The 24,628-nt window shown below is 34.7% G+C and overlaps 2 protein-coding genes across 3 annotated transcripts in view; one reads left to right on the top strand and one right to left on the bottom strand.

Annotated features, from left to right (window-relative positions):
* Nucleotides 1-24,376, bottom strand: part of LOC136842700 (protein KRI1 homolog) — a 72,322-nt gene extending 47,946 nt beyond the window's left edge. Inside the window, exons 1-2 of one of the 2 annotated variants that reach the window (XM_067110369.1) lie at nt 24,284-24,376; nt 19,299-19,378 (exon numbers count right to left, since the gene is read on the bottom strand). In XM_067110369.1, the coding sequence (XP_066966470.1) occupies nt 19,299-19,378; nt 24,284-24,337 (134 nt within the window). In that variant the 5' untranslated portion in view covers nt 24,338-24,376. Of the gene's footprint in view, nt 1-19,298; nt 19,379-19,500; nt 19,660-24,283 lie in introns of those variants that run through there. The other variant, XM_067110368.1, reaches the window with a different exon arrangement.
* Nucleotides 422-14,666, top strand: LOC136842695 (hypoxanthine-guanine phosphoribosyltransferase-like). Its single transcript, XM_067110357.1, has 6 exons — nt 422-1,095; nt 5,754-5,860; nt 6,035-6,221; nt 6,703-6,916; nt 10,416-10,492; nt 12,855-14,666. The coding sequence occupies exons 1-6, from the start codon at nt 1,078-1,080 to the stop codon at nt 12,903-12,905; spliced, it is 654 nt and encodes a 217-aa protein (XP_066966458.1). The 5' UTR covers nt 422-1,077; the 3' UTR covers nt 12,906-14,666.
* Nucleotides 24,377-24,628: the final 252 nt, after the last annotated feature.

Raw genomic sequence — 24,628 nt, 5'->3', positions numbered from 1 at the left:
ATAGGATTGAGACTGATCCGGATGCATATCTGCGATGAATCCAAATAAGTATGCATATCTAGGATGGATCCCTATGAGGATACACATCTAGGATGGATCCGGAAAATTATACATATCTACGACAGATCCAGATCGAGAAGGATATCTAGGATGGATCTACAGGTGCTGACGCACACATAGGATAGATCAAGTTACATTCTGGCCAAAATCTGACAAAAAAGAGGAAGGTTAGGCATAAGGTTATTGACCCTAATATTAACAACGTGAAAGAGAGAGGACGGCTAACGTCGACCCACATTAAAGACAGAGTTGCCCACTTCACATCATTGTGGGCAATTAAAGTCATTGTTATCCAAGCTTCATGGTCGTTTGTAAAAATCATGGCACTTTCTGGCACATGCCAACTGACTAAAACGAAATTACGCCCCCTCCTTCTCTTGTTATACGATGGTTGCCATGATCGTCGTAACATTCTCTCTCTCTCTCTCTCTCTCTCTCTAGGAGAGCTGTTAATCATAATGAAGGGATTGCTTAGTTATCTGTGCATTTCTTTGCTGTATGGCCAAGTTCACTTACTCAGTTCTATTCATTGAGAGAGAGAGAGAGAGAGAGAGAGAGAGAGAGAGAGAGAGAGAGAGAGAGAGAGAGAGAGAGAGAGAGAGAGATATGGTCACCTCAGGAAGTTGCCTGGTTTTCAATATGCAAGCATCTTACAAACGAAAGACAAAATTAGCGAAAGAATGATGTATTTTCGTACGGCGAAGGAGGCGGAGACATAAGAGATGAAGCGCTGAGATAAGACGCTACGGAGGTTATACGATTACAGACTCGTTCCCGACCTTGGAGCGGGTTTCTGTTAAATTTTGTCAAGATTCACGTGAACGGAGTGTGACCAGAACATTTTTGCAACTAGAAGGACCCCCATTCTCGTCCGTAGTGTAGTACAGTATTCGCGCCTGTGCCTGTAACCTGCGACAGGGTACCGGCATTCCGGAGTGACCTAGTTCAATTGCAAACTGACTTCTGTAGATTGCAGAGACACCTTCCTGTAGTCCTTCAGGGATCTGGTAGAGAATCATGGTCCCCTACATTGAGGTTCGTATACTGTACGTGAAGTTGAGTCAACGCGCTATATAGGTTACGTGTCATTGTAAGAATTTCGTTTTGACAAGTTGTCAACATCGCTGGGTTACCTGTATCTTGTGTATACTACAAACATACGGAGATAATTACGAAATTCCGAACCCGGGAACTTTAAAAAGCATACAGGATTAAACATTTGGAGTACTTGGGTTAAGCTTGCTTAGGTTAAGGGTAGCGTAGGCCTCGGTTAGGCAGGGCATGAGGATAATCTCTATTTGGATTAACCTTTAGACGAGCTTGATGTTTAACTTCGATTTCAATTATAGCCTTTTATTAAACTAGAAATAAATAGCTGCTACGTAGAGAATAATCCAAGAAGTATCTATGTACCCTATTCACGCCCCTATCGGGTAGGTTATGCCAAAGTCTGTGTAAGGGAACTGTTGAAGTTTTTATCTGGCTGTTGGCCCTCCGAAAACATTGAAAACACAGGTGTACCATGTGTTTCACCATTGATAATGTACATATGTGATACTGATTTAAATTTTAATGTTGTAAACTTTTCGGAATGTTTTGAATTCGTCTTCACAAGTCAGAAATGACTGAAGGTCAACTCTGTGCACTACTACCTGCTTGATTACAAAGATTTGGTTTAGCCTAATCAGACAAAGCTACAGGTAACGTTGATGTAGGCCTTATTATGAATAATAAATTTTCGATGTTAGCAAATGATACATATCTTGTCCCATGATATTTGATACCAACAGAATATTGTAATGGTTATGCACTGTCTATGATTTCTCTGTAAATACACAGTACCTAAAACATCAGTGCAGTGTAGGCTACAACCATTCATTTTTGTTTTGTCAATAGAAATTCACAAAACACCTGGCAAAAGTTTTGCAAAATGTCCCATAAAGTAATTATGCTATTCAAAACTGACATCTTTTATTTGATAAACAGAGAAGACTAGCCTATCTACTATGTAATTATTTATATCAAATATGTACATATTAAAAGTAAATGGTGTTTCTGTTGTTAAAATTGGCTAATTAGTTAAGGGTTATCCCGGGTTAATTTACATAATGGTTTTTGTTGATGGTGAGGCACACTTTAGTGTAAACTTGCATATCAATTAAAAGCAAACCAATCAGAAGGTAAAATTACAGTATAAATGTTGCTTATATTCCAGGGATGTAGTAAAAATGATAAAATATAATTTTTCTGACAGTTTTTATGTGATTTTGGTGAATATTGACATCTATTTTGATTGCAAATTCCTGGTTAACCTATTATGACACCACTACTTATAACAGTTGGAGTACAGTTCTGCTGTAAAGTTGGAAACCAAGGTATTTTGAGTAGGGAAGAATAAAAACGACTAAATTATTAGGGTACTTTGTAACCTAACCTAACAGGGTTATTACATTCTACCTGACGGAGGCCAATCCTGGCCCCTACCATTGGCTAAAAAGTCTGGCAGTTGTGTTTATGTGATTGTACCCTAACCTAATCTAGGGCATTGCAACTTAAGAGAATTGGGGAAGGGGGATTTGCCATTCTCTTGAGGACTCTAACAACTAGTTTGTAATTTTGTGGTTCCCCATTATGTTTTGGTGAGTGTTGCAATTTGTGAACCAAACATGTGCAATTGAAGTGAATGTCATTCATTAAAACTTCATGAAAATGTATAAGAAGAGATATTTCACATTTAAAATCAGTTGCTTCATAAGACTATTCTCACCATACTAAATCACTACAGTTCTTAATAAAAAAAAAAAATATTTAGGGTACAATGCGAGAACCTGTATAGGCAGTCCCCAGTTTATGACGGGTCCGGCTTTCGACGTTTCGAGTTACGACGCTTTTCAAATATATTCATCAGAAATTATTTCCCGGTTTACAATGCATGTTCCGGGGTTATGACGCTTACGACGCCGAGCTGAAAGAAGAAATATGGCTCCAAAACGGCAGAATAATCAAAATTTGGAGGTTTTTTGATTAAAAATTCAATAAAAATGCAGTTTACATAATTTTCAATGCATCAAAAGCATTAAAAGTAAGGTTTTCTATGGATTTTTGATGATTTTCAACGATTTTTCGGTATACAACAATTTTCGGTGTACGACGCTGCGTAGGTACGGAACCCCCGTCTTAAACCAGGGACTGCCTGTACAGTACGCCACAATTCAGCATTTATCCCTAAATACATAATTTATCACTGAAAGGACACTTCTCTGATTACAATAGAGCAAAAGGTTGTTTTAAAAAATGTTAACAAAGAACTGTTATTGCTAAAAGACATGGAAATCATCTTACGAGGCATAGGCTATGATCTAATCTGACATAGGCATTGCTGACATGATGTCACAGGTAACACACTTGACAGAATGGGAAGGAAAGAGAAGGATGTCACAAGAAAATGTGAAGTAAATATACTACTCTATTTGGTATAAAAGAAAAACGGCTTAAATCTGACTGACAAATTGGTACATCTAATCATTTACGTTATATCTGATTTGTAGGCTTAAAAGTAACATTCCCTCTAAAGAATGGGAGGTCAGGGGGAAGACAGTGCCCCTTGACTAAGGCTACTGGCATTACAGGGATGGGAGAGGAAATTATGTTATGACTAAGGCATTGTAGTACTAAAAACTAACTTCATGTTACACAAACCAGTACTTATGGAAAGAAGACTGGTAGAAGATGATTGTCATAAAGCTGTCTTGGTAGATTAGCCTAGTTGTAAATAGGTACCGTATGTAATGTATTTTCTTTTATTTTCAGCATTCATTTCTCGTGAATTACTTACTATTAAACCTAACTTGAGCCAAAGGTTAGAAGTCTCTTGACTATTTACCTGCCAGTTAGGTACATCTTTGTAAACTTCACTAAGGCTTCCCAATGGAGGCAGTGTTTTGATAAAGTTAGTTTATGGCATCAGTGAAACAAATTAGGTTATAACACTAGTACCAGTATTTCAATTTTTTTTATCCTAATACAGTACCCTCAATAAATCTGTTTGTTAAAATCAAGTACTGTACAATGAAAAGTATTAATGTATAAGAGATCTGCTAAATAATAGTATTCTGAGAGAGGAAGTTCTTGAAAGATGAGTTATCCAGCGTTTAAAAAACTGATGGAGACCTTGAAGATTGAGATGGTTTGGACATGTGTTGAGAGGGGAGAAGGACAGTCCGTCAGGAAAATAGTAGATAAGGAAGTACCAGGAATAAGATTAGTAGCAAGGCTCAGAAAACCTTGGAGAAAGAGCATAGATTACAACCTGGAACAGATGGCTATTCAAGACAGGAGAGAGTGAAGAGAACTCAATAAATGTCACAACACTATGAAAGGAAAAGCTGAAGTGGTAAAGTTACTAAAGCAGTATGGATGCTTTATGCTGCAGTACTATTAAGTTTAGGCATGACTCTTGTTTTGATAACTGAACTCAAGCACTGAGGAGCTGAGCTAGAATGGCTATTGAACAGACAATTAAGTGACTATAAAATGATTTGTGTTTTGAGTCTAGCAAACTGGCCAGTCCAGATAAATAATAGCAGCATATGAACAATCACACCAGAGGACAAAGCAGGGTCTTCCACTGTTGGACTGGGAATGTATGCAGAACAAGATGAAGGGAGATGGTGAAAAGGCTAAAAAGGCTCAGACAACGTTTCAGGATATTTGGCTGTAAGATAAAGAACAGTGATAAAGTGACAGGTTGCACTGACTGACTTTTATGGACAAGCAGCTATGACATCAGCTTAACACCAAAACAGTGGTGTTGAGAGAGTATCAAGCTGGGTAAACACATGGAAGCTGTTAATCAGCTCAGTGGTCTGGTCAAACTTAGATATACTTAACTTTTTTTGATACAGTAATGACTTTCCCATTGACAATGGTACAATGGTCTGCGGTGATGACTCCAGAGTCTGAACAACTGATGGCAATTAGTATGCTGTTGCTTAAATAAACTATTATAGATCGGTAAACAGATAGTCAGCAAACAGCTGTCAAGAAATAGGTGATGGAAATCATTACTGAGTGTCAAACTGAGGTTTACTGACAAAGCAAGACAGATATTGTCAGACATATTATGAAGTGATTAATAATGATAAGACTAGCTAAGACTCGATGAATTTGGATACTTGGAAAGGACTCTGAAAAAGAATGAAATTTTAAGTATTTCTCTGGGATTTACATTCTAACAAAGTTTCATGATAAAACAACCATTTCATGATAAAACCTGGATAATAGTAGCAAGAAAATTCAGAGCAACTGAGACTCGAGTAGCTTAACATCAGAGCATAGGATCAAGTGAAGAAATTGTTTATGGTTTTTCTATCAACTAACATAACTTTTAGCATCTGGTCTCTTAGGGTGAAAATTCCTTCTGTAGCTGTTATTCCATTGTCCCCAAATTATGACAGTCCTTTAAAGAATTGTATATATGTTTTGACAAAATATGACAATTATTTTCTTCTGAATGATTTACTTATACCATACTGTACTTTGAAATATGAGTTTTAACCATGCTTGATTTTTCAGTTTTATGGGTGTATCCTTTTTTTGTAATTATTTAAGAAAGAAATGTAAATGAAATCTTGTAAATTTATTTTTATTGCATGCATATACAGTATACTGCAATAATTATTGCAATTTTTCAGATATCTGACAATTACAATGGATATGAGTTATCCAATTTCTGTGTCCCAAAACATTATGAAGAGGACCTTGAAAACATACTCATACCCTCTGGTATTATTCAAGACAGGTTAGTTTTGTAAATTTATTTATATATTGAAGCAGAATCATGGAATTTCTAGTTTAAATACTTTGCATATCAATTTTTGTTAAAATATTTTATAGCTAAATGATCAGACAGTTGTGTTGGCAACTGAATAAGAATTGTTTTCCAGGTTTTTCAGTACAGTTTACTTTTCGACAGAATTGAAAGACTGGCTCGTGATATTTTCCAAGATGTTAAAGATGAGCCTCTGACTACTGTTTGTGTTCTGAAGGGTGGCTATCGTTTCTGTACCGACCTTTTGGATAAAATCACAACATTAAATCGTTATCATGGATCTGTTTCTGTGCCAGTAAATGTGGATTTCATCAGGCTGAAAAGCTACGAGGTAAGTTATTTTTTACGTGAATATACTTTAATTGGTGGTAGAGAAAGCTTGTGGTAAACAGGTCTTCCCCACTAGCCAGTGTTGCAGTAAAAAGTTAGAGAGAAAATGGCAGATACTGTGCTAAAGCATCCAATACTTTGTACAGTACTTAGTGAATTTTGGAGTTTAGAGTGATTTATTAATTATTTGTCTTCCATTTTGAATATTTGTGAGCATTTAGGCTTACAGTTGTCAGCGGGGTTTCTTTTCACATAATTTTTAACTGCAGCATATGTAATAGCCTGGTAATTTTCTTTTTTTACCATACATGCCTGATTTCATCATTTTTTGTATTTTAAAAGTGTGATTAGGTTTCTTTTTATGTACCTGCCATTAAGTATGTGATGTTCTAAGTACTGTACAGTATATACAGTAGTGTTAGAATATGTAAAAATATGTAAAGCCACAGTTTGTGAAAAGCTTTATCTCAATTTATTCACAGAATGAATCATCTACTGGTGATATCCAAGTCATAGGTGGGGATAACTTGAAAGGACTCAAAGGTCAAAATGTCTTGGTAGTTGAAGACATTATAGATACTGGCAGAACCATGGAAAAGTTGTTATCCATACTTAAAGAAAATGAACCAAAAACTATCAGAGTTGCTTCCTTACTTGTCAAAAGGCGACCAGGTTCAACGGGGTACAGGCCCGATTGTAAGTATAATTTCTTTTTGTTGATATAGTATTAAAGGGACCATCAGATTTCTTGTTGGGTGAAAGGGACATTTTCTTTGCCATTTCTGCTATGCTTGAAAAACTAAGTTGTGCTTCGATGAGTTCCTCAGAAGCTTTTAAAAAATTATGCTCATAAACAACAATTATTATATCAGTTATGTTATTTTTCACTGTACAAGAGTTTCACTTTCTTGGAGTATGATTTCATATCTAGTATTTTAAATGCAATTGAGATAACATTGATGTAACTAAAGAAACAATAAATAAACTAATTGAGCAGTCTCACCTACTGTAGGAAATTGGCTAACTTTTTCAAAATAATTTTCAATAAATGAGTAAGTAAATGAGAGAACCAATCTGATAGTAACAAATTAGCAGACTATATTAATCACTAATAGCCATCATTATTAAAAATAAGTAACCAATCAGAAATGCTCAGCATTTTTTAGAATAGGCCAGATATTTAATGCCATGAAATGCACCAGGTTGTCATGGGTGGTATAATCCTTAGTGTAGGACTTGATGCTTTGTAAAATGTATTCTGTATTAAGAACACATATCCTTCACCTTGAAAATGATGCATTTAAGAGATTCTTTATATAAGCACTAGACCTATTTCTTTAACTGCAAAGTTCTTGAAAAAATGGTCAATGCCAGACACGTGATACATGGCTAGGTCCCAAATTAAAATTCTGTTGTAATTTAGGCCCCAAAGGTAGAATAGTTAACCCATCAAGATAGATTAATTAACCCACTTAAAATTCCATGATTGTAGTGAGTATGAACGTAAAAAGATTACAGCTATATTCTTTAATATTAAAATGGTGTTTATATTGTATGGGAATACTCAGTGGCACAAAACCCAATTGAATGAAATGGATTGTATCCTCTGCTACACCTTGTGGCTTAAGAGGATCTTGAAGGAGACTCAAGGTGATGAGCTCATGTCTGAAATAATGTTGTTAGTTGTTATGAGAATTTTCCTGCTAACCATGACAAACAGCCCAAATTTAATACATGGAGACGAAATTGTTCAAATGAAAATGACACCATCTTTGTTTAATCTCGCTGTGCTGCAAATAAAACTTGCCATACAGCCGAGAGAAGTTACAATAATTCCTTGAAGAGGAAACTTGAAGGAATTACTCGGCCTCATCTGTGGTAGACCAAATTGGCATCATGTATCTGGGTCAGGCTTGTCCTCCATTCCACCACGACTGACAGATGATGGTAGGATTGGTTACTGGCCCTAGGGAAAAGGCTCAACTGCTTCATCAAGCTTTAGAAGCTAAGCAATCAGCTGAGGATGTCCCTCTCCATGGTACTTGTCATCCTTCACCTTTTCTCATAAAATTTCTATTTTTCTCTAGGGATGTTAAGAAAATTCTTGATGATCTTGATAGCTGAGGTAGAGAAGATTCTGATGGTTTTTTGTCTTTGTTTTTTAAAAAAAAGTTTACAGTGTGTTGTGTCCCAAGAGTAGTAGATTCTATAAATTTTTATGTCAATGTAGTATCTTTGCAGATGAGTGCAAGCTTAGTAATACTGTACAGTGACTGTTCCAAAGAATGGCATATGTGCTGACTGCAGTAACTACTCATTTTTAAGCCACTATATAAGTATGTGGAATCTAAAGGATTGTTAGCTGATAGCCAGTGTGCATATAGGAAGCAGTTAGGTACCTGTGATGCTCTAAAATTTTAGACTTGATGTGCTATTTGCAAGAAAACCTTGATAGAGGTCGATGGGACTCTGCTGAATGATACTGAAGCTTTAACTGTTCTAGGTGTAACTTTTGACTCACATTTATCTTTTGAGAAACACCTAATGAAAGTTTCAGCAAATGCCGTATGAAAGTTAGGTATTGTTTGTAAGGCCTCACATGTTTATAATATTGATAAAATCAGTGCAACCTGTTTAAGGTCAATTGTCCTTACTTTACTAGAATACTGTTCTCTGGTGTGGATGTCTGCTTCTGCCAAAGATTTATCTCTTTTTAGATAGAGTGATTTGTGGTGGTAGGTTTCTGTTTCCCAGTATTAGCAGTTATGACTTGGACCATCAACAGATGGTCTGTTGTTTGTTAATTTTTCATAAGTTGTATTTTAACAGAAATCTTTCACATTCACAATTGATCCCTGATCCCCTTTTCCTGCTGAGAGCAACCAGATTCGCTGAACAGCAGCACCAATGTGTAGTAAATGTGCCTTACTGTTAGACTTCTCAGTTCCAGAGGCCCTTTATTCCTAACACCATTGGACTGTGGAACAGCCTCCCAGAGGATGTTATGCAATTGGAACTTCAGAAGTTCAAGTGAAGATGCAGTGCATCATTACCCTAATACAGTTCTTTTTGTATTTTAATAATTTACACACATTTTTGTTTGTTTGTTTGTTGATTTATCTATTTTATTGATAACTGATCACTTTCTGTATTTCCAGTTATCTGTTCCTTCTTTTTTATGAACACCATATTCTTTGGAAATTTGAATTTCAAGTCAATTGACCCTGTGGGCTTGTTCCATATGAATAGGGTTCATCTTCTGAATAACAGTAATACTGTAATAGTTTTTTATCAACTATAATAATTTTTTATCAGCTACTTATGATTTACTGCATTTGTAGTAATGTTTTTGAAAATGCTGAATGTGAGTGAGTGTTTAGTCAGTACAAAGTAGGCTAACCTTTGGTTAACTTTTATCCAAATGTTGCTGTTGTCTTATCTGGGTCAATGGAATTATTTAACAGAACAATTGCTGTCCTGCACTTGCCTCTTTTTCATAGGGAAGTACCAGAAATCACATTATCCATCATTTTGCATGCATTGAATTTTGGTCACGAAAGCGATGTGGGCCTTCTCCCTCATAGGTTGCTGTAGTGCATGACTTACCAACCATAAAGATCTAAGTACTTTTGGAAGTTGACTCACTGGAGTACCATACATACACACAATTACACAGGCATAGTACTGGTAATTTTAATTTTTTTTATGTAAAAACTTACATATTTTAACAATGTGGGAAATGGCTAAATCATCTCCCAGTAACAATACTATAATTGTAGTTATCTTTGGAGCAGTGGAACAAATGTAACCTGGCAGCCATACTTTCATTTTAGGTGGCTAAAGGTATTAGTGAAATTGAAATGGGGATCTATAAATATGTTCCTGAATTGAAGCGACAGCAAAGCCTGCTTCAACTGGTAGATTTTCTTGAATTTGCCTTTCACTTAAATATATAGTACTGTATTTTAGTACCATTGGAAATTTTATAATGCAGCCACTGGTTTTAAAACCTATTTTTGAATGGTAAATAATGATGAGTAATTTTGCCGGGTATATAGTATTTTTTATTACCGGTAAATCAGATTTTGTTCATAATTTTCATTGCTTATACAGGATGTGTGTTATTGTTCTTCCTGTAGCTATGTTTGTGAAGGGGTAGTGAATTATATATTTATTAATACAGAATTGTTTTCAGATTGTGGGTTTGAAATTCCTAACAAGTTTGTTGTTGGATATGCTTTGGACTACAATGAATACTTTAGGGACCTAAATGTAAGTATTTATTTTGCAATAGTAATTATAATTTCTTTTCTAATCTGTACTTCATGTTTAAGTAATTACACAAGTATTTAGTTGCCAGATTCCTGGCCACCTTTGTCACTAAATAGCCAGCAAAGCTAGGAATTTGGTGAGAGGAACCACAGGCATGCGAAACCTAAATAAATGACAGACTTTCAAGAAGTACACTAAAGTGGAAATAACCAGCTGTTTGTAACCTACAATGTAAGCTTCAAAAGAAGCTGCATATTTTTTATTATTATTACAGGGACTAATAATGGCCTATACAGTATTACGGTATTAACAGTAAAATCAGAGGAAGAGGTGGAAATGTTTCAGAGGTGGAAGAGTGGAATGGGGAGAAATAGAACTGAAAATCAACATGAACAAAAGAGCTTACGATGACTGGAAAGGAATCCAAGGAAAAGTAGTCAGGGTAATGATCATGAGGTTATAGGAAAATTGAGATGATGAATTTAGCACTGTTCACTGAACGTAACATATAATATCACAATAGATGCTCATGATTAAAAAATTTACACATATGGGGTTAAGAGATTTTTTGACTTAAGTGTATTGGAAGATGAATATGGAGAGCCTTGCAGTTGTAGATAGGTTGGTCTTAGGAGAAGTAAATTATGCTACTCTGCGCATAAAAACACTTGACCAAAAAATGTACTAGATTTTGAAAAGTTTGAGCACTGAATGTCAAGTCTCCACTGGAGTGCGGTGGGAAGATTCTACTATGGACAGTGAAGTGATGGAGAAATTGTTTAGTGGCTAAAAAAGGGATTTTGACAAAGGAAAAATCTATTTCTTGGGGAAGACCTGTGTCACCCAGTGAAATGGTTCCATTAGCACTCATTTCTAGGTATAACTGTTGCTAAATATACCAGAGAAAAAAGCTATCCATGATGCCGGGGTTACTACCCCCGGTTCGCTCATGGCACACCCAATTTTGGGACTTTGAGAATAGAGAGGTCTATTGGACGAAGACCTGTGATAGTGGAGTCCACTCACCCCTAGTGCATACCAACACCGTTATGGTGAGCGAACCGGGGGTAGTAACCCGGCATCATGGATAGCTTTTTCTCTGGTATATTTAGCAATAGTTATACCTAGAAATGAGTGCTAATGGAACCATTTCACTGGGTGACACAGGTCGAGCCCAGAAATAGACTTATTGCAGATAAACCACTACATAAAATACAAGTTTTTAATGAACAATATTGTCCTAAAACTTGTGATTCAGGTCGTGTAATAACAAAATTTAAAACCATTTGTTGAAAATAAGTTGTTTCTTAACTAATCCATGGGATATTTTTGATGGACACAACTATGATAAAGTATGAGCATTTCATAAACTTTGGCTTAGCTTTTAAAGAATATATCAGTATTAATCATAATCCAAAAGTGTGCGGTGTATCTTGAATTAATGTGATAGAAAAAAAGTGATAATAAATTAAACATCTTTTTTTACATTTATGAAAGTTTTTGTTGTAGATATAATCCCCAGCTTATCCCCCATGACTTATTTTTTGTGCTTAATAATAATGTAACTCTCTTAGCTGCCAACATGTAATCCTGGTAGTAAACTAACTGAATTTATTTCTTGGTTTGTTATCCCCCATCTGAAATGTACCTTTTATTTTTATGTAATATAGAGCAGTGGTTTGTTATATATGTTAGTCCTGAGATTTCATACATGTAAGGCAAGTTTCTGGTTTACTTAAACAGGCTTGTTTTACAATACAGTACTAACTTCTCAAATGACCACTTAACTTTTCCATTCTGGGCTGTTTGGGCAAGACATTGTAGGGATTTTTTTTCTTTTGCCTCAAAGAGAATAAAATCAGAAACAAAAAGAAATAGATTCTATTTGCAAATAAATTGTTTCAATTTTCTGCTTTTTAGTGAATATCCATATAAGAAATAATTACAGTGTGTGGTGAGAATAAACTCGCAAATCCTTCAGATAAAAAAGAACTTGGTTTAATAAATTTTCCTGCTTTTGAAAGCTACCTTGGCTGAACCTTAAATTCCATTCCCTATTAGCCTAGATAAAGTTTTGAAGACAAAAGATGATTAAATGAGATGTATGGATTTCTGCAGAGGATAAGAGAGTAGGATATTCAGAAAAAAAAAAAAAATTGTACTGTAAAAGGGAGCGTGTTCTTGTATGCGACTGCCTTGGGTCAATGGTCCCTGTGGTATGGTGATTGTTAATAGAAACTTGTTTGGAGAATGCTTTTACTGCGTTGTTCTCTGTGATTAATGAACATTTTATACACTTATTGAATTTCTACTTTTATTAGACGGGGTGATTTTTATTGAAGTGTTTTCTTTATTTCCACAGCACATTTGTGTGATCAATGAAAATGGAAAGAAGAAGTATGCAGTTGCTTAGCATTCCTGAAAGCCAACATCACACAGTTGCTCAGTACCATTGGTGATACTTAAGATTTATAGGAAATTTGTTATATATTTTTGAAATATATTAATTTGTAGAACTAAGGAAGGTTGTTTTTAGTTTTTGAAAGTTATTTCTGTAGTGTGTAAACTATTAAAAATTATTCTTGACAATATACTTGCTGTTTAAAAGTGAAGCAGGTAATAAAGCAGCATTTCTAGAGGAAGATAACTTCTTAAATTATAGGTTGTTTTGAGTATAGAGCCGTAGTTTGTCTGAAGATGCTGAATATTGATCTTGTCTTGCAGTTTTGTTGCAAGTAGCTTGATTACGAGTTGGGGTCATTATGGCTGAACACCTATGCTCTTTGTACTGTTCTCCTTAGGATTAGTCCTTGGTTCTTTTCCCTTCCTTTCTCTCTTCTTTTCAATCAGGCCCTGGCTAAATAAAGGCATTTTAGGAGCTCATTCAATTGCTTATGTTTGGAAAAATAAAAACATATAATTTACATATTGGGTTGAAAGAAATTTCATACATGGCTCATCATATACCTTTCATTATAGGTAAACAGCGAGCACCATTTTTTGTGACCAAGAACATTGGTTGAAAGTCAGATATTTTTAAAGACACATGCTCCTTACATAATTTTTTCTTTGCCTTTATTTGCTCTATACTAGAATATTAGGTGCTATTTGCATAAGATGGAAGTTGAGTTTTGGAGGTTGTACACAGAACAGATGATGCCACTTCATATTTTTATGTAGACACCAAATCGCATTACCAGTAGCTCAGCTATCTGATATAGCATTCGTTTTGTGCATTACATGCTGTATTTTTCAAGATGTATTTCTTTGCTATAGAATAACAACAATTTGGTAGATGTTACTGGCTGTAAAAATTTGTTGTACCTTTTAAATTTTGCAGTATGCTCCTCATAGTGCTCCAGCAGACTTCATGTTTTCTAAAATCATTGCAATTGTCTAGTTTCTTGTAAAGAAAGCTATCTAAATGTATTTAAACTGCAGCTTTCAAGATGTATTTCTTTGCTATAGAATAACAAAGATCTGTTAGATGTTACTAGCTTTAAAAATTTGTTGTAATACCTTTTATTTAGTGCCCCAGTAGACTTCATGTTTTCTAAAATCATTGCCATTGCTTAGTTTCTTGTAAAGAAAGTCATGTAAATGTAATAATCTTGCAGCTGTATTTATATTGGAAGAATTATTTTATTATCTTTTCATTTTATAAGTTTGAGGTTTAATTTTAGTTGGAAGTTACACAGATAATTTTATTTTGGATTATATTTCACTACTTTAAGTTTATGTGGTAGACTAAGCATTTATCTATAGTTAATATGAATCCTGTGCACCATTTCATTTGATGTCTGTTCAAACCACTGGACTAGAATTCCTGACTGCAGAATTATGGGGTATAAAATAAGTGCCTTCTTTTATGATGTCTGTGTGATGTACTTTATCCCTGTTGCATGTTAAGCAAGCTATTGAAAGATTCCAGGAGCCATTGAGTGTTGCTGCAATAGGCATTTAAAAAAAGAGAGAGATGGTATAGCTGTATATTTCCCCGAGCATTTTTTTGTTAATTTACCAGAAGATTTATGGTTTTATATTTTTCATTGCCTATTTACCTATTTTGCAATATTGCATTAGGTTGTACAAAATATTTTCATTCCATGTATCATTCCAATGTACAGAGTACTCTAGAATAACACTTTTCAATTCATATAAACTCATTGCTTCATTACTTGTTTCATTTCTAGGGCTCCGAGTAGTTAGCATTGGTTTTGATAAATGAGATCTGCGTGTAACTTATAGTGAAGTTCAATTTTATTTTTAAAGTGGTGCCTTTAATCGTATTTCCTTTAGGGTACTGAACACTGGGATGTACTCACTATGGTTAAAGGTTATCATGTTGGAAGTGGAAAATAGTTTTGAAGCAAAAAATTAATTGTAATATGTGATGAAGTTTTGGAAAGGCCTTCAAATGGTATGTGGGTATTTATCTAACTGACTTTGGGACTTAACATAGTTTGAAGGATCTGAGGTATTGTGTAAAAATAAACCAAGATTCATAAAGACTGCAGGTTCTCCCGAAGACTATACTGAAAAGTGACAAGAAACTTAAGGTACTATTTACAAACTCATGTGGGGTTAGTCAGTATCAAAAGTCAGTGTTGCATTTTAGAAAAGAATATTCACAGAGTAGCTCTTGTGTATCTATATGAAAGGTTAAAAGGTTCCCTGATATGTAAAACTCTCCCAATACGAAAATGGGTTGTGAAGTAGTGTCTGACAAAGTTCTCATATCCATCCTAATCTAGAAAGAAGGATGATTTCCATGGGACTCCCAAGGGATAGCTATTTCACTTTATGATATACTACGGTCTCTTTTTAGCCTTCAGGCCCGCAGCTGATAAGGCTTTGACCTTTTATTCTTAATATTTTGTATATAAAAGCTTCTTATTCATTCTCTTGAGAAATATTTACCTCAGACATACAGGTAAGAAATCAAGATCCTCTAACTTTAAGTACTTAGCAACAGTGATCATCTTGGCAGCTCAGAAAACCAGTCATTGAAGCTTATGCTGCTTATAGGCTCTAATCCTTGACATGCTTAACACTAATTTTAACAAAATTAGGTAGGGGATGAGGACTTCAGTCACAAATTATTATTAAAGCATTTAACCAGACTACCGAGTCAAAATATTTCACTGTCATAAGGGTATCCTACAGGGTTTGTTTTTAAAATGTAACAGAATTTAAATTTCACCTACTGGCTTGCAGTTCCTCACAAATTTTCTACCCGGACAAACTGAAAATGATGAAGATTCTGACAAAACTTTCTTAATTTTATACCCAAAACTTGATATTGGAATAGAATGGAATATAGGATTTAGGCCAAAGGCCAAGCGCTGGGAGTTATGGGGTCATCCAGTGCTGAAAGGGAAATTGAGAGTATGAAAGGCTTGAAAGATGTAACAGGAGGAAAACCTCGCAATTGTATTACGAAACAATTGTTAGAGAGGGTGGAAAGTAAGATGGAAGAAAGCTATGAACAGAGGTACAGTAAGAGGAATGAAAAGGGTTGCAGCTAGCGGCTGAGGGGACACTGCAAAGAATCTTCAGTAATGCCTAAAGCGTACTCCTTGAGGTACATTGATGGCACTAACCCCTTTACGGGGGCAAAACTTGATATTCACTGTTGGTATGAAGCTTAGACTTTTGTATATTTGTAGCCTAAATGTTTGTCAACCTGCATTCTGTGTGTATGGGTTGGGTCTGGTAGGATATTAAGTATCAATAGGCAAAATGATTGTGGTCAACTGAAAGACGAGACAAACTGACTTCATTGTGGCTTTCCATTATGTTAGAAGAATGCCATAATTCACCACAGGTTTGATTTGCGTTAAATTGTGATTAGGATATTCCATAAATTCTACCATTTATTTAAAATAGTAGGTTTTGGAGATGTGCAATAATCAGTCTGAGAAAGTAAAGTTTAGTTTGGTCACGGTTACTGCAGCTTTGGCTGCTGTATCATCATCCTCAATCTCCTTTATGCCCACATGGATAGATTCAACATTTATACTAGCTTCATATAATTTGTGGAATGTATCCTTAATTTGATGTACAAGAAAATTTTTATTACAATAACTAGAAAAAATCAAAGCTGTTATATCGCAAATATTAGGTGAAAGCAAATCTATTGAAAAGAGACACAACATGATTGTTATTAGTATGAATTGTCTTTTTTTATACCAAATTAAAATGGATGATAATTTTACATGTAGGTCTCGTCTTCCCCCCGTAACAGTCCAACTTGTTCAACTACTTTGCCCCAGTTTGCATCTCTCATCTGAAAATCTGTGAGAGTAAAAATGTGACCTGGTTCTCATTAAACTGTTGCATACATTATTATCATTATCAAAATGTTCTAAGTTTACCCAAAGAAAGATCCCATGTAATCTGAAGTCCTGATATATTACTACTGTTACATATCTGTTTAAACAGATTACACACAGTCATTTCTTGAATCATACAGCTTGCCTGAAAATTTGCTCTGAAGTAAAAGGGGAAAATTGGAGCAAGGTAAGGTTAATGAAAATTTTGACAGCTAAGTAGGAAGACCAAGGGAAATGGATGAAATGAAAGTAGCAGAAAAAAAACGCAGCATGAGAAAAGAGGATGCTGCAAAGAACCTTTACTATGATCTACAGTGTGCCACTCAAGGCACACTGTAATTGGTACTACTATACTGGGGTTCTGATATATAACTCCTGATATATAACTCAGATACAGTACTGTCCTAACCTGGTCTTTCCTTTAAAATATTGGTGACACCATATGGATCAGAATTTTATTCAAGATTAAAGACTTTGGATTCTGGTCATAATGAGATGCTCTGAATGTTTTAACCCCCATTAACTTATTCTATACAATTCAAGTCGAACAGGAATGGATCCATCCTTCCAGGCTGACCTTCCAAATCTGGAAACCTAATGCCAGGATAATATTGGAAATTATGAAAATATTACTACCAATTAACTCTGCTACAAAATAAAAGTAATATTTTTTATGTACAATAAGTAAAATTACACATAAATGAAACTGCTCAGGCAACTTATGTCAAAACCTGATCTAACATGTTTAAAAAATGTGTTTGAAAAATTATTCCGAGTTCAGTTTTAGACAGGATTTTAATTTTTATTAAAGAAGATAAATACATAAAGGTTTTTGCTTTATCCTCTTTTTGTTGCTTATAACAAAATTTGTTTTAGACTTCGAATAAGTTTCTAGTTTTCAAAGATGCAAATGTTGGTATATATAAGCTATATTAAAATACCTATTTGCCCCTTATAAAAATAAAAGCAATTTAGATAATTCACACGTAACTCCTACACAAGTCTGACGTGATCTTTGTTAAGTGAAATTTGGAAATAAAAACTTAATGACTGCCTTTTGGAAAATACTAAATTTTCTCCTTATTAACCACCCCTGTCCTCACATGTGACCTTTGACTTTTGAGTGATTAGTACCTAACTTTCCAAATATCAAAAATTGTTTTAGCTGACATTTCCAATGAGCCTTCGGTTTGACACAAGAACAAGAGACCTTGCTACCTGATGTACAGTGGATCTGGCCTTCATTAGAGGTCTTTCATCTTACTGACCCTACTTGAGTAACAAGAGATGCTACGGATGGCAGTCCTTTTAAGGATGTTGCCACAGAACTTGTCTTTTGCATGGTAATATTTAGCTTACATAAACACATGCTAAACCTGGATGAGCAATAAAGTGCCCAAGTGAAGACTGGGCTGCCTTATCAATGCTTAGCAATTTTACAGGTATTTCACATTTTCAGTTATGTAGGATAGACATAGAGTTTAAACAATAAATAATGGCAAAAGTTAAATTAGTACAGTAAATGACCATTCTGTCCTTGCACTCAAACAGATGAAGCCTCATCAATTTTAGACTCCAGCAAATCGATTTCCTTCATAAGGAAGCCCATCGAAATCATTAAAAAAAATGTACTATGTAATGAACAATGATAACCCTTTCTCTGTTTGTTGTTTTAAAACAGTACAGGCAGCAGCAAAGCCAGTTTCTATGATATAAAATTAACGCCTAGCAAAAGGCAAGAGCAAAAAAAAAAAAAAAAAAAAAAAAACGCTGCAAAAAAAAAAAAAAAATTACTGAACACACTAGAGAGAAAAGGAAAGACCATTATAAAAGTATACCTTAAAAAGAGTAGGCCTACACTGTAACAACACATCTTCCGAGACAGTTAAGCACGTTCTGTAGAGCTTCACAACCATCAACAGGTAGGTTAAGTGTCGAGGGTATTTTCCATTCCGTAAACAACGTTGAAAGGAATTTATATATTTACATTAAAGATCAAGATGTGAAAGGTCCTTTCATCAACTTTTAAATGCATTAGACTCTTAGACTCAAGTGGTTTTCAGCCTTCAAGGTACGTTTTACATATGCTTTCTTTTTTTAGTTATTAGGCCTAATAATATCAGGTTAAAAAAAACAGTCGAAATACGTATATAGTACAATTAATTTACAACCCGAAAATGTTACTTTCTACAGGCATACAAGATGGAAGCTATTTTCCAAAGTAATTGCATCCATATTTCTGATATAATTATAGACTGTAGTAAACACATTACAGACAATGGTTACCAAACAATATAGTATCAGGGATACTATAAATGAAGAGGTGGTTAAATAACCTTACAAAGCCTTACTGGTGCAACTTGTTGATACCCAGATTCAGTGCCAGGGTTGAAAAAATGAGTGTGGTCTCAATGTAGACTCAGTATTTAAAGGTTTAGAATATGAAAAAAAATAGAAAGGCTTGGTCATACCTTCTGAAGTACAAACTGATGCCTGACGAGAAGATGAGTTGTTTGCCCGATTGGATGATTCTTGACAACGATAAAACGATCTGAAAGCAATAAACAAAGGCAATGAGCAAGGTCTAGGGCGCTGGAATCTTTTTATATGAGATCATAAAATACACAGAATAACATGCAACTTTCCAATTATTTTCATACTGTAGATACAAACCATAATCATCAACGAGATTCTACTCCAAGTTAAGCTCACAGTGATGCACATCGTATGAAGAAATAGACTATGGTATACAGGAGAGTTATTCTGATTTTTCCTATGTCGCTTTTGTCTTGGAACGAGCAGCCGATATAACGACATGAATGGGGGTATTTTATTCAGCTTCAAGTCATCTCAACCTTCATGTGATTCGAATTATGAGTTCTATTTCTGGATACAGTATTCAATCTGCACATTACATCGTTGTCGAACGAAAACACACTCAACATAAAATGAAGATCAAGAATAAAAGCATCATCTCTTACTGTGACCTTACTAGCTGCTGAGCCCACATCTGATGTAACAGGTGTTTAAGCCTTTACATGTGTGCGTCCCTGTCGTATGTCTATAGTATACATTAATTACTGCGTTAAAATCAGTTATTATAACTATGTTGCCTTGAACTCTGTTCATCACGAAAATGTGCGAGTCTTAGGACAGCGGACGGCTAATCTCGCTAACTATCTGGTGTCTAATTACAGAGAATTATCGATTTCTTCACGTTAACTGCTAGGTAATGAGTTTAGCATTTTTATCGAGGTGCCAGAGGAACAACGACTGGTTGGCAGGTGTTCCCTGGCCGAGGCTATAGCTATCGTTAGTATGTGTTGGCCAAGTGGACATATGTGTTGGTTACTAAGCCTTTCTCTGACCTATCGATAGACTTCATCAGGTTGTAATACAGTATTGCGATTTCATGTCACTAGTCATTATGGGTTAATTACGTCTTCCTTTGGTAGTGCTAGGTGGAGTAAGCTACAGAGAGATAAAAAAATATATATATATATCTGAACATTTTTTTTGGCAGTGTTAAGTAACGAGAATATTTTCCTAAGTCCAATGCGAGCTTGACCTCACTCTGAAATCTAACGATATTTGAAGACTGAAATTACACAGCGTTTATATGTATATGTATATGTATATGTATATATATATATATATATATATATATATATATATATATATAATATAATATAATATAAAATATAACTTATGACGTACGTGTGGTTATCTGAAGCAAGTGGGACGTTTCATTTTACATGACATTGTGTTAGCTGTTCCATGAAATCAAGTGATCATTTTAGAACTTTACGGTGTAAAGTCTTTTAGTGATAAGAAACTCCAAGGTAAAGTGAGACAAGCTTTTATACACACACACACACACACACACACACACACACACACACACACACACACACACACACACACACACACATATATATATATATATATATATATATATATATATATATATATATATATAGTATGTGTATAAGTGGGTACTGACCACTTCATACTCACACTGCTGAATATAATTACACCAGTCGTGTTACGTCTTATGCAGTGATCCACTGAACGATAACTAGCAACGAAACCACGTTTAAACTAAATAAATTTAACCTTCACATCCAGAACAGAATTAAAAAAAATAAAACATAAGCTTCAGATTGATCTCTAGTCGCATTCGTTCGCTAGAACCTAGACCTTTCCGAAGTTAATTACTAAACCATTTACAACAGTTATTATACTTGAGCTCTACAACCAGTTGAATCGTATTACAAAACCTTATGGTTCAAGTTATCTTAGAAATGGCACAGATTGTTCATTATCTACGTCAATGCAGTGTGGGCTAACAGAGGCCACTAGGTTTCCTTTCAAAACCTTTTACGGGCGATTCAGTTGGATTATCGGACATCGAGGTGTGAGAGGATTCAGCAACCGACGATTTGAAGGTAAGAAGTAATAGTAGTATTCTCTACCGTGGTAATAAATCTGATTGCGTTTGCTGAATATCGAAAGGTATAATTCTGAGTAGCCTAGACATCTTTCACAAGTTGAGAACCGGACTAGAATAATGGTTAAAAGTTCCTAGAAAACCCACTACTATAAAATGAAACGCCGTAAATCTTTTGTGAGAGAGAGAGAGAGAGGGAGAGAGAGAGAGAGAGAGAGAGAGAGAGAGAGAGAGAGAGAGAGAGAGAGAGAGAGAGAGAATTAAGGCTATAATTAAGTATATTCAGCTGGCTATTACTCGGGTGTGAAATGGCAAGAAATTACTTTAATTGCATGAAGGCCACGGAGTCACTGATGTGAATGTCTGATATAACTCACATTCTTAGACATAACTTTTGTAGAAATCCCACGAAACTCTATACACACACATACATACATATACATATACAGTATAGTATTATACTGTATATATAGATATACATTATATATATATATATATATATATATATATATATATATATACACACACACACACACACACACACACACACACACACACACATATATATATATATATATATATATATATATATATATATATATATATATATTGAGCTTATACATATATATGCATATATGTGTATATGTATACACACATATATATATTATATATATTATGTATATATATATATATTATGTATATATAATATATATATAGAGCTTATAAAGTACGAGGAGAAGAATCATGTCGAACACTGAAATAGTGTTGGATGCCGAGTGCAAATTAAAGGAAAAATGTCAAAGTTGTTAACATGAACTGTTTGCAAAGAATGAATTGAAAGAATGAAATATGTAATTTTGTAGAGGAGGTAAAAAGGCTTGCATATGTAAAAGGGAGGATTAGAGCATTCTGAGGTTGATTATGTGGTAATACATTAGAAAATGTAGTTTATTCAGATTTTATTTTTTTTTATTTTTAATGTTTTAGATCTCATGCTTCAATGCTAAGATAAAATTGTTTGCATCACGGCCAGTACGCAGTACGTAATAGTATAAAAAAATTGATTAAGCATGTTCAAAACACCTTGGATTTTGATAAATGATTTTTCATACTCTTGAAAACTGAAGATCAGTAAGAAAATCACTTGCAGGGGTAAGCAGCCAGCAATACCTTTGCACCTAGTTTATGTCAAACTCCTCAGAAACATCAAATTACACTGCAACACAAAAGAGGATGCAAAACACAAACAGCAATCACAAAGAAGTACAGGTATGGCTTACAGTATACCAAAAATCATGCAAACTGAATTGGAACTTAAATGGTACATAGCAAATAATTTATGATTTTTTTGGGAGGACAAAATTAACACATTTTAACATTTAAAATCCTTTTCTGCATTATACTAGTCAATCAAAACTTGTACACACTGCTGAGTAAGGTTTAAACGTTAAATTGGCATGATATTGTGGATTATGTTGTGCAGTTCTTAAGAGATTCAGTATGTTACTCTATTCTTAGCACAGGCACACCAAGCATTAGGTTTGACCAAGATGACTGCACATCTGTAGCCCAATTCCTTCAATATATTTTCAATCAAACAGCATTTCCATGTTATCAATTTGTTTGTATAGTATATTTGAATTTGAGTTCCACTTGGCTGCAATTGGTGTCCTTCATGGGGTACCTTAATGGCTAAAAACAAAATGAATTGAAAGTGTACTAGTCCATCTTGATTTGCTAACCTATGGCCTTGGAAGTCAAATGAATATGGCATTGGTTAAGATGGTTCCTTCATCCTTATAATTTCAGGTTACACTTAACTGAAAAGTAAAGCAATTTTCCAAAACTTGTACCGTACCTTCACTTTTCATATTAGCCTGCAAATCTAAAGTCAAAGCAGTTTTTACTATACAGTAATTATAAGGTTGAATAAACCCTCTTAACAAAGGCTACATTTATCCGACTCCCAAGGGCCTAGGTTAGTTTAGGATAACTGCTGTACTTTTCAGTAAGTGTAACCAGAAATTAAAATCTTTGGCTAATTTATGTCATGCAAATCACCACTGTCATGATGTGTATCTTATGTCAAGTTATACAGAAATGCTCCCCCTGTATGAAAAATGCACCCTAATATCCAGATTTGGAGTTAGCAAAGAAATATAAATTTACCAAAAATGATCTGTCTGTTCAATCTCTAAGATAGAATTTATTTGCCGAGACAAAATCTATGAACCTTTCTGTACTGTTTATAGATCCATGCATTATTTACAATTTTCCATCAACTTACAGGTAACAACTTAGGCTATTCTATCAGGTATTAGCTTATTCTATCCAGATAATGTGTATGTGTGTGTATTGGGGAACCGGAAAGGATTACAGCCTAGTTATACTCAATGGAGGCTTTCTTCATTCCCATACCTAACTTAATGCACTCTTTCTAGAGAAAAGCAGGCAAAGGCAGAATCAGGTTGGAGAGAATTATAAGTGTGAACAAAACTTGGCAAGTACAATTAAATGACATTAGGTTTAAGCTCTAATTAGACTACTAAGCTTACGTTAGGTGTTCATGGCACAGACATATTTATTTTTTTGAAGAGTAACCAAAATGGTAATAATTTACATGGAATTTTGTCCACAAAATAGCCTAACTACTGTCATAATAACGATATCACCGAAGTTTTCCCTCCGAGATAGATATAAATGAACAGAAACGGAAAAGGAAGTGGATGTCTTGCTAGGTCGAGCTGATAGGTTTAAAGTCCCCTCAGTTTGGCTAATGGAATCTTGCATTGTACTAGTTTACTAGAAAAAGGACAAAAACAAACATATAGTCGAGCCTGCCAAACTGGTAAACTTTGCAGTCAGAGCTTTTGAGACAGCAGCATGTTGGGCTAGGCCTAGTTCGTCGGTACCCTACACCAATATTAAAACTTTAATAAAAACGCCTTTAATATTAACCCGTTTGTAAGTTTCATGTTTTTAAATTCATAATAATTTCATACTTACGTAACATTGAGTAAGCAGAACAATACAGAAAAGAACACTATTTCTAACTGACATTTGGAACACTATCGGTGCGTTGTGTACTTATAAAACTCTTAGACCTCCATTCTAATAATGACGAACATTCTATTTGTAGAGATAAAAAATTTTAAAAGCAAATTAATATAATTAAACAATTTTAATGTGCACTGAAAATATATTTATTAAATTTCAACCTAATAAGAAAACATTTTTTGCAAAGAACGATGTCTAGTGTTGCAACGACTTATTAGTTATGTAAACATTAATCAGATCAAGTCTGTTCGTGTTACCCGTTTCTTGGTGTGGTTACATTACAGTGCCATTGTC

The sequence above is a fragment of the Macrobrachium rosenbergii genome, chromosome 10, assembly GCF_040412425.1.
Source record: "Macrobrachium rosenbergii isolate ZJJX-2024 chromosome 10, ASM4041242v1, whole genome shotgun sequence".
NCBI lineage: Eukaryota > Metazoa > Arthropoda > Malacostraca > Decapoda > Palaemonidae > Macrobrachium > Macrobrachium rosenbergii.
This window is presented reverse-complemented; position numbering and strand designations above follow the sequence as displayed.

Bases quoted from the DNA above. Each gene is read 5' to 3' on its own strand.
- LOC136842695 (XM_067110357.1), top strand. The intron at 5,861-6,034 runs GTTAGTTTTGTA...ACTTTTCGACAG, and splicing joins TCTGGTATTATTCAAGACAG to AATTGAAAGACTGGCTCGTG. The intron at 6,917-10,415 runs GTAAGTATAATT...AATTGTTTTCAG, and splicing joins AACGGGGTACAGGCCCGATT to ATTGTGGGTTTGAAATTCCT.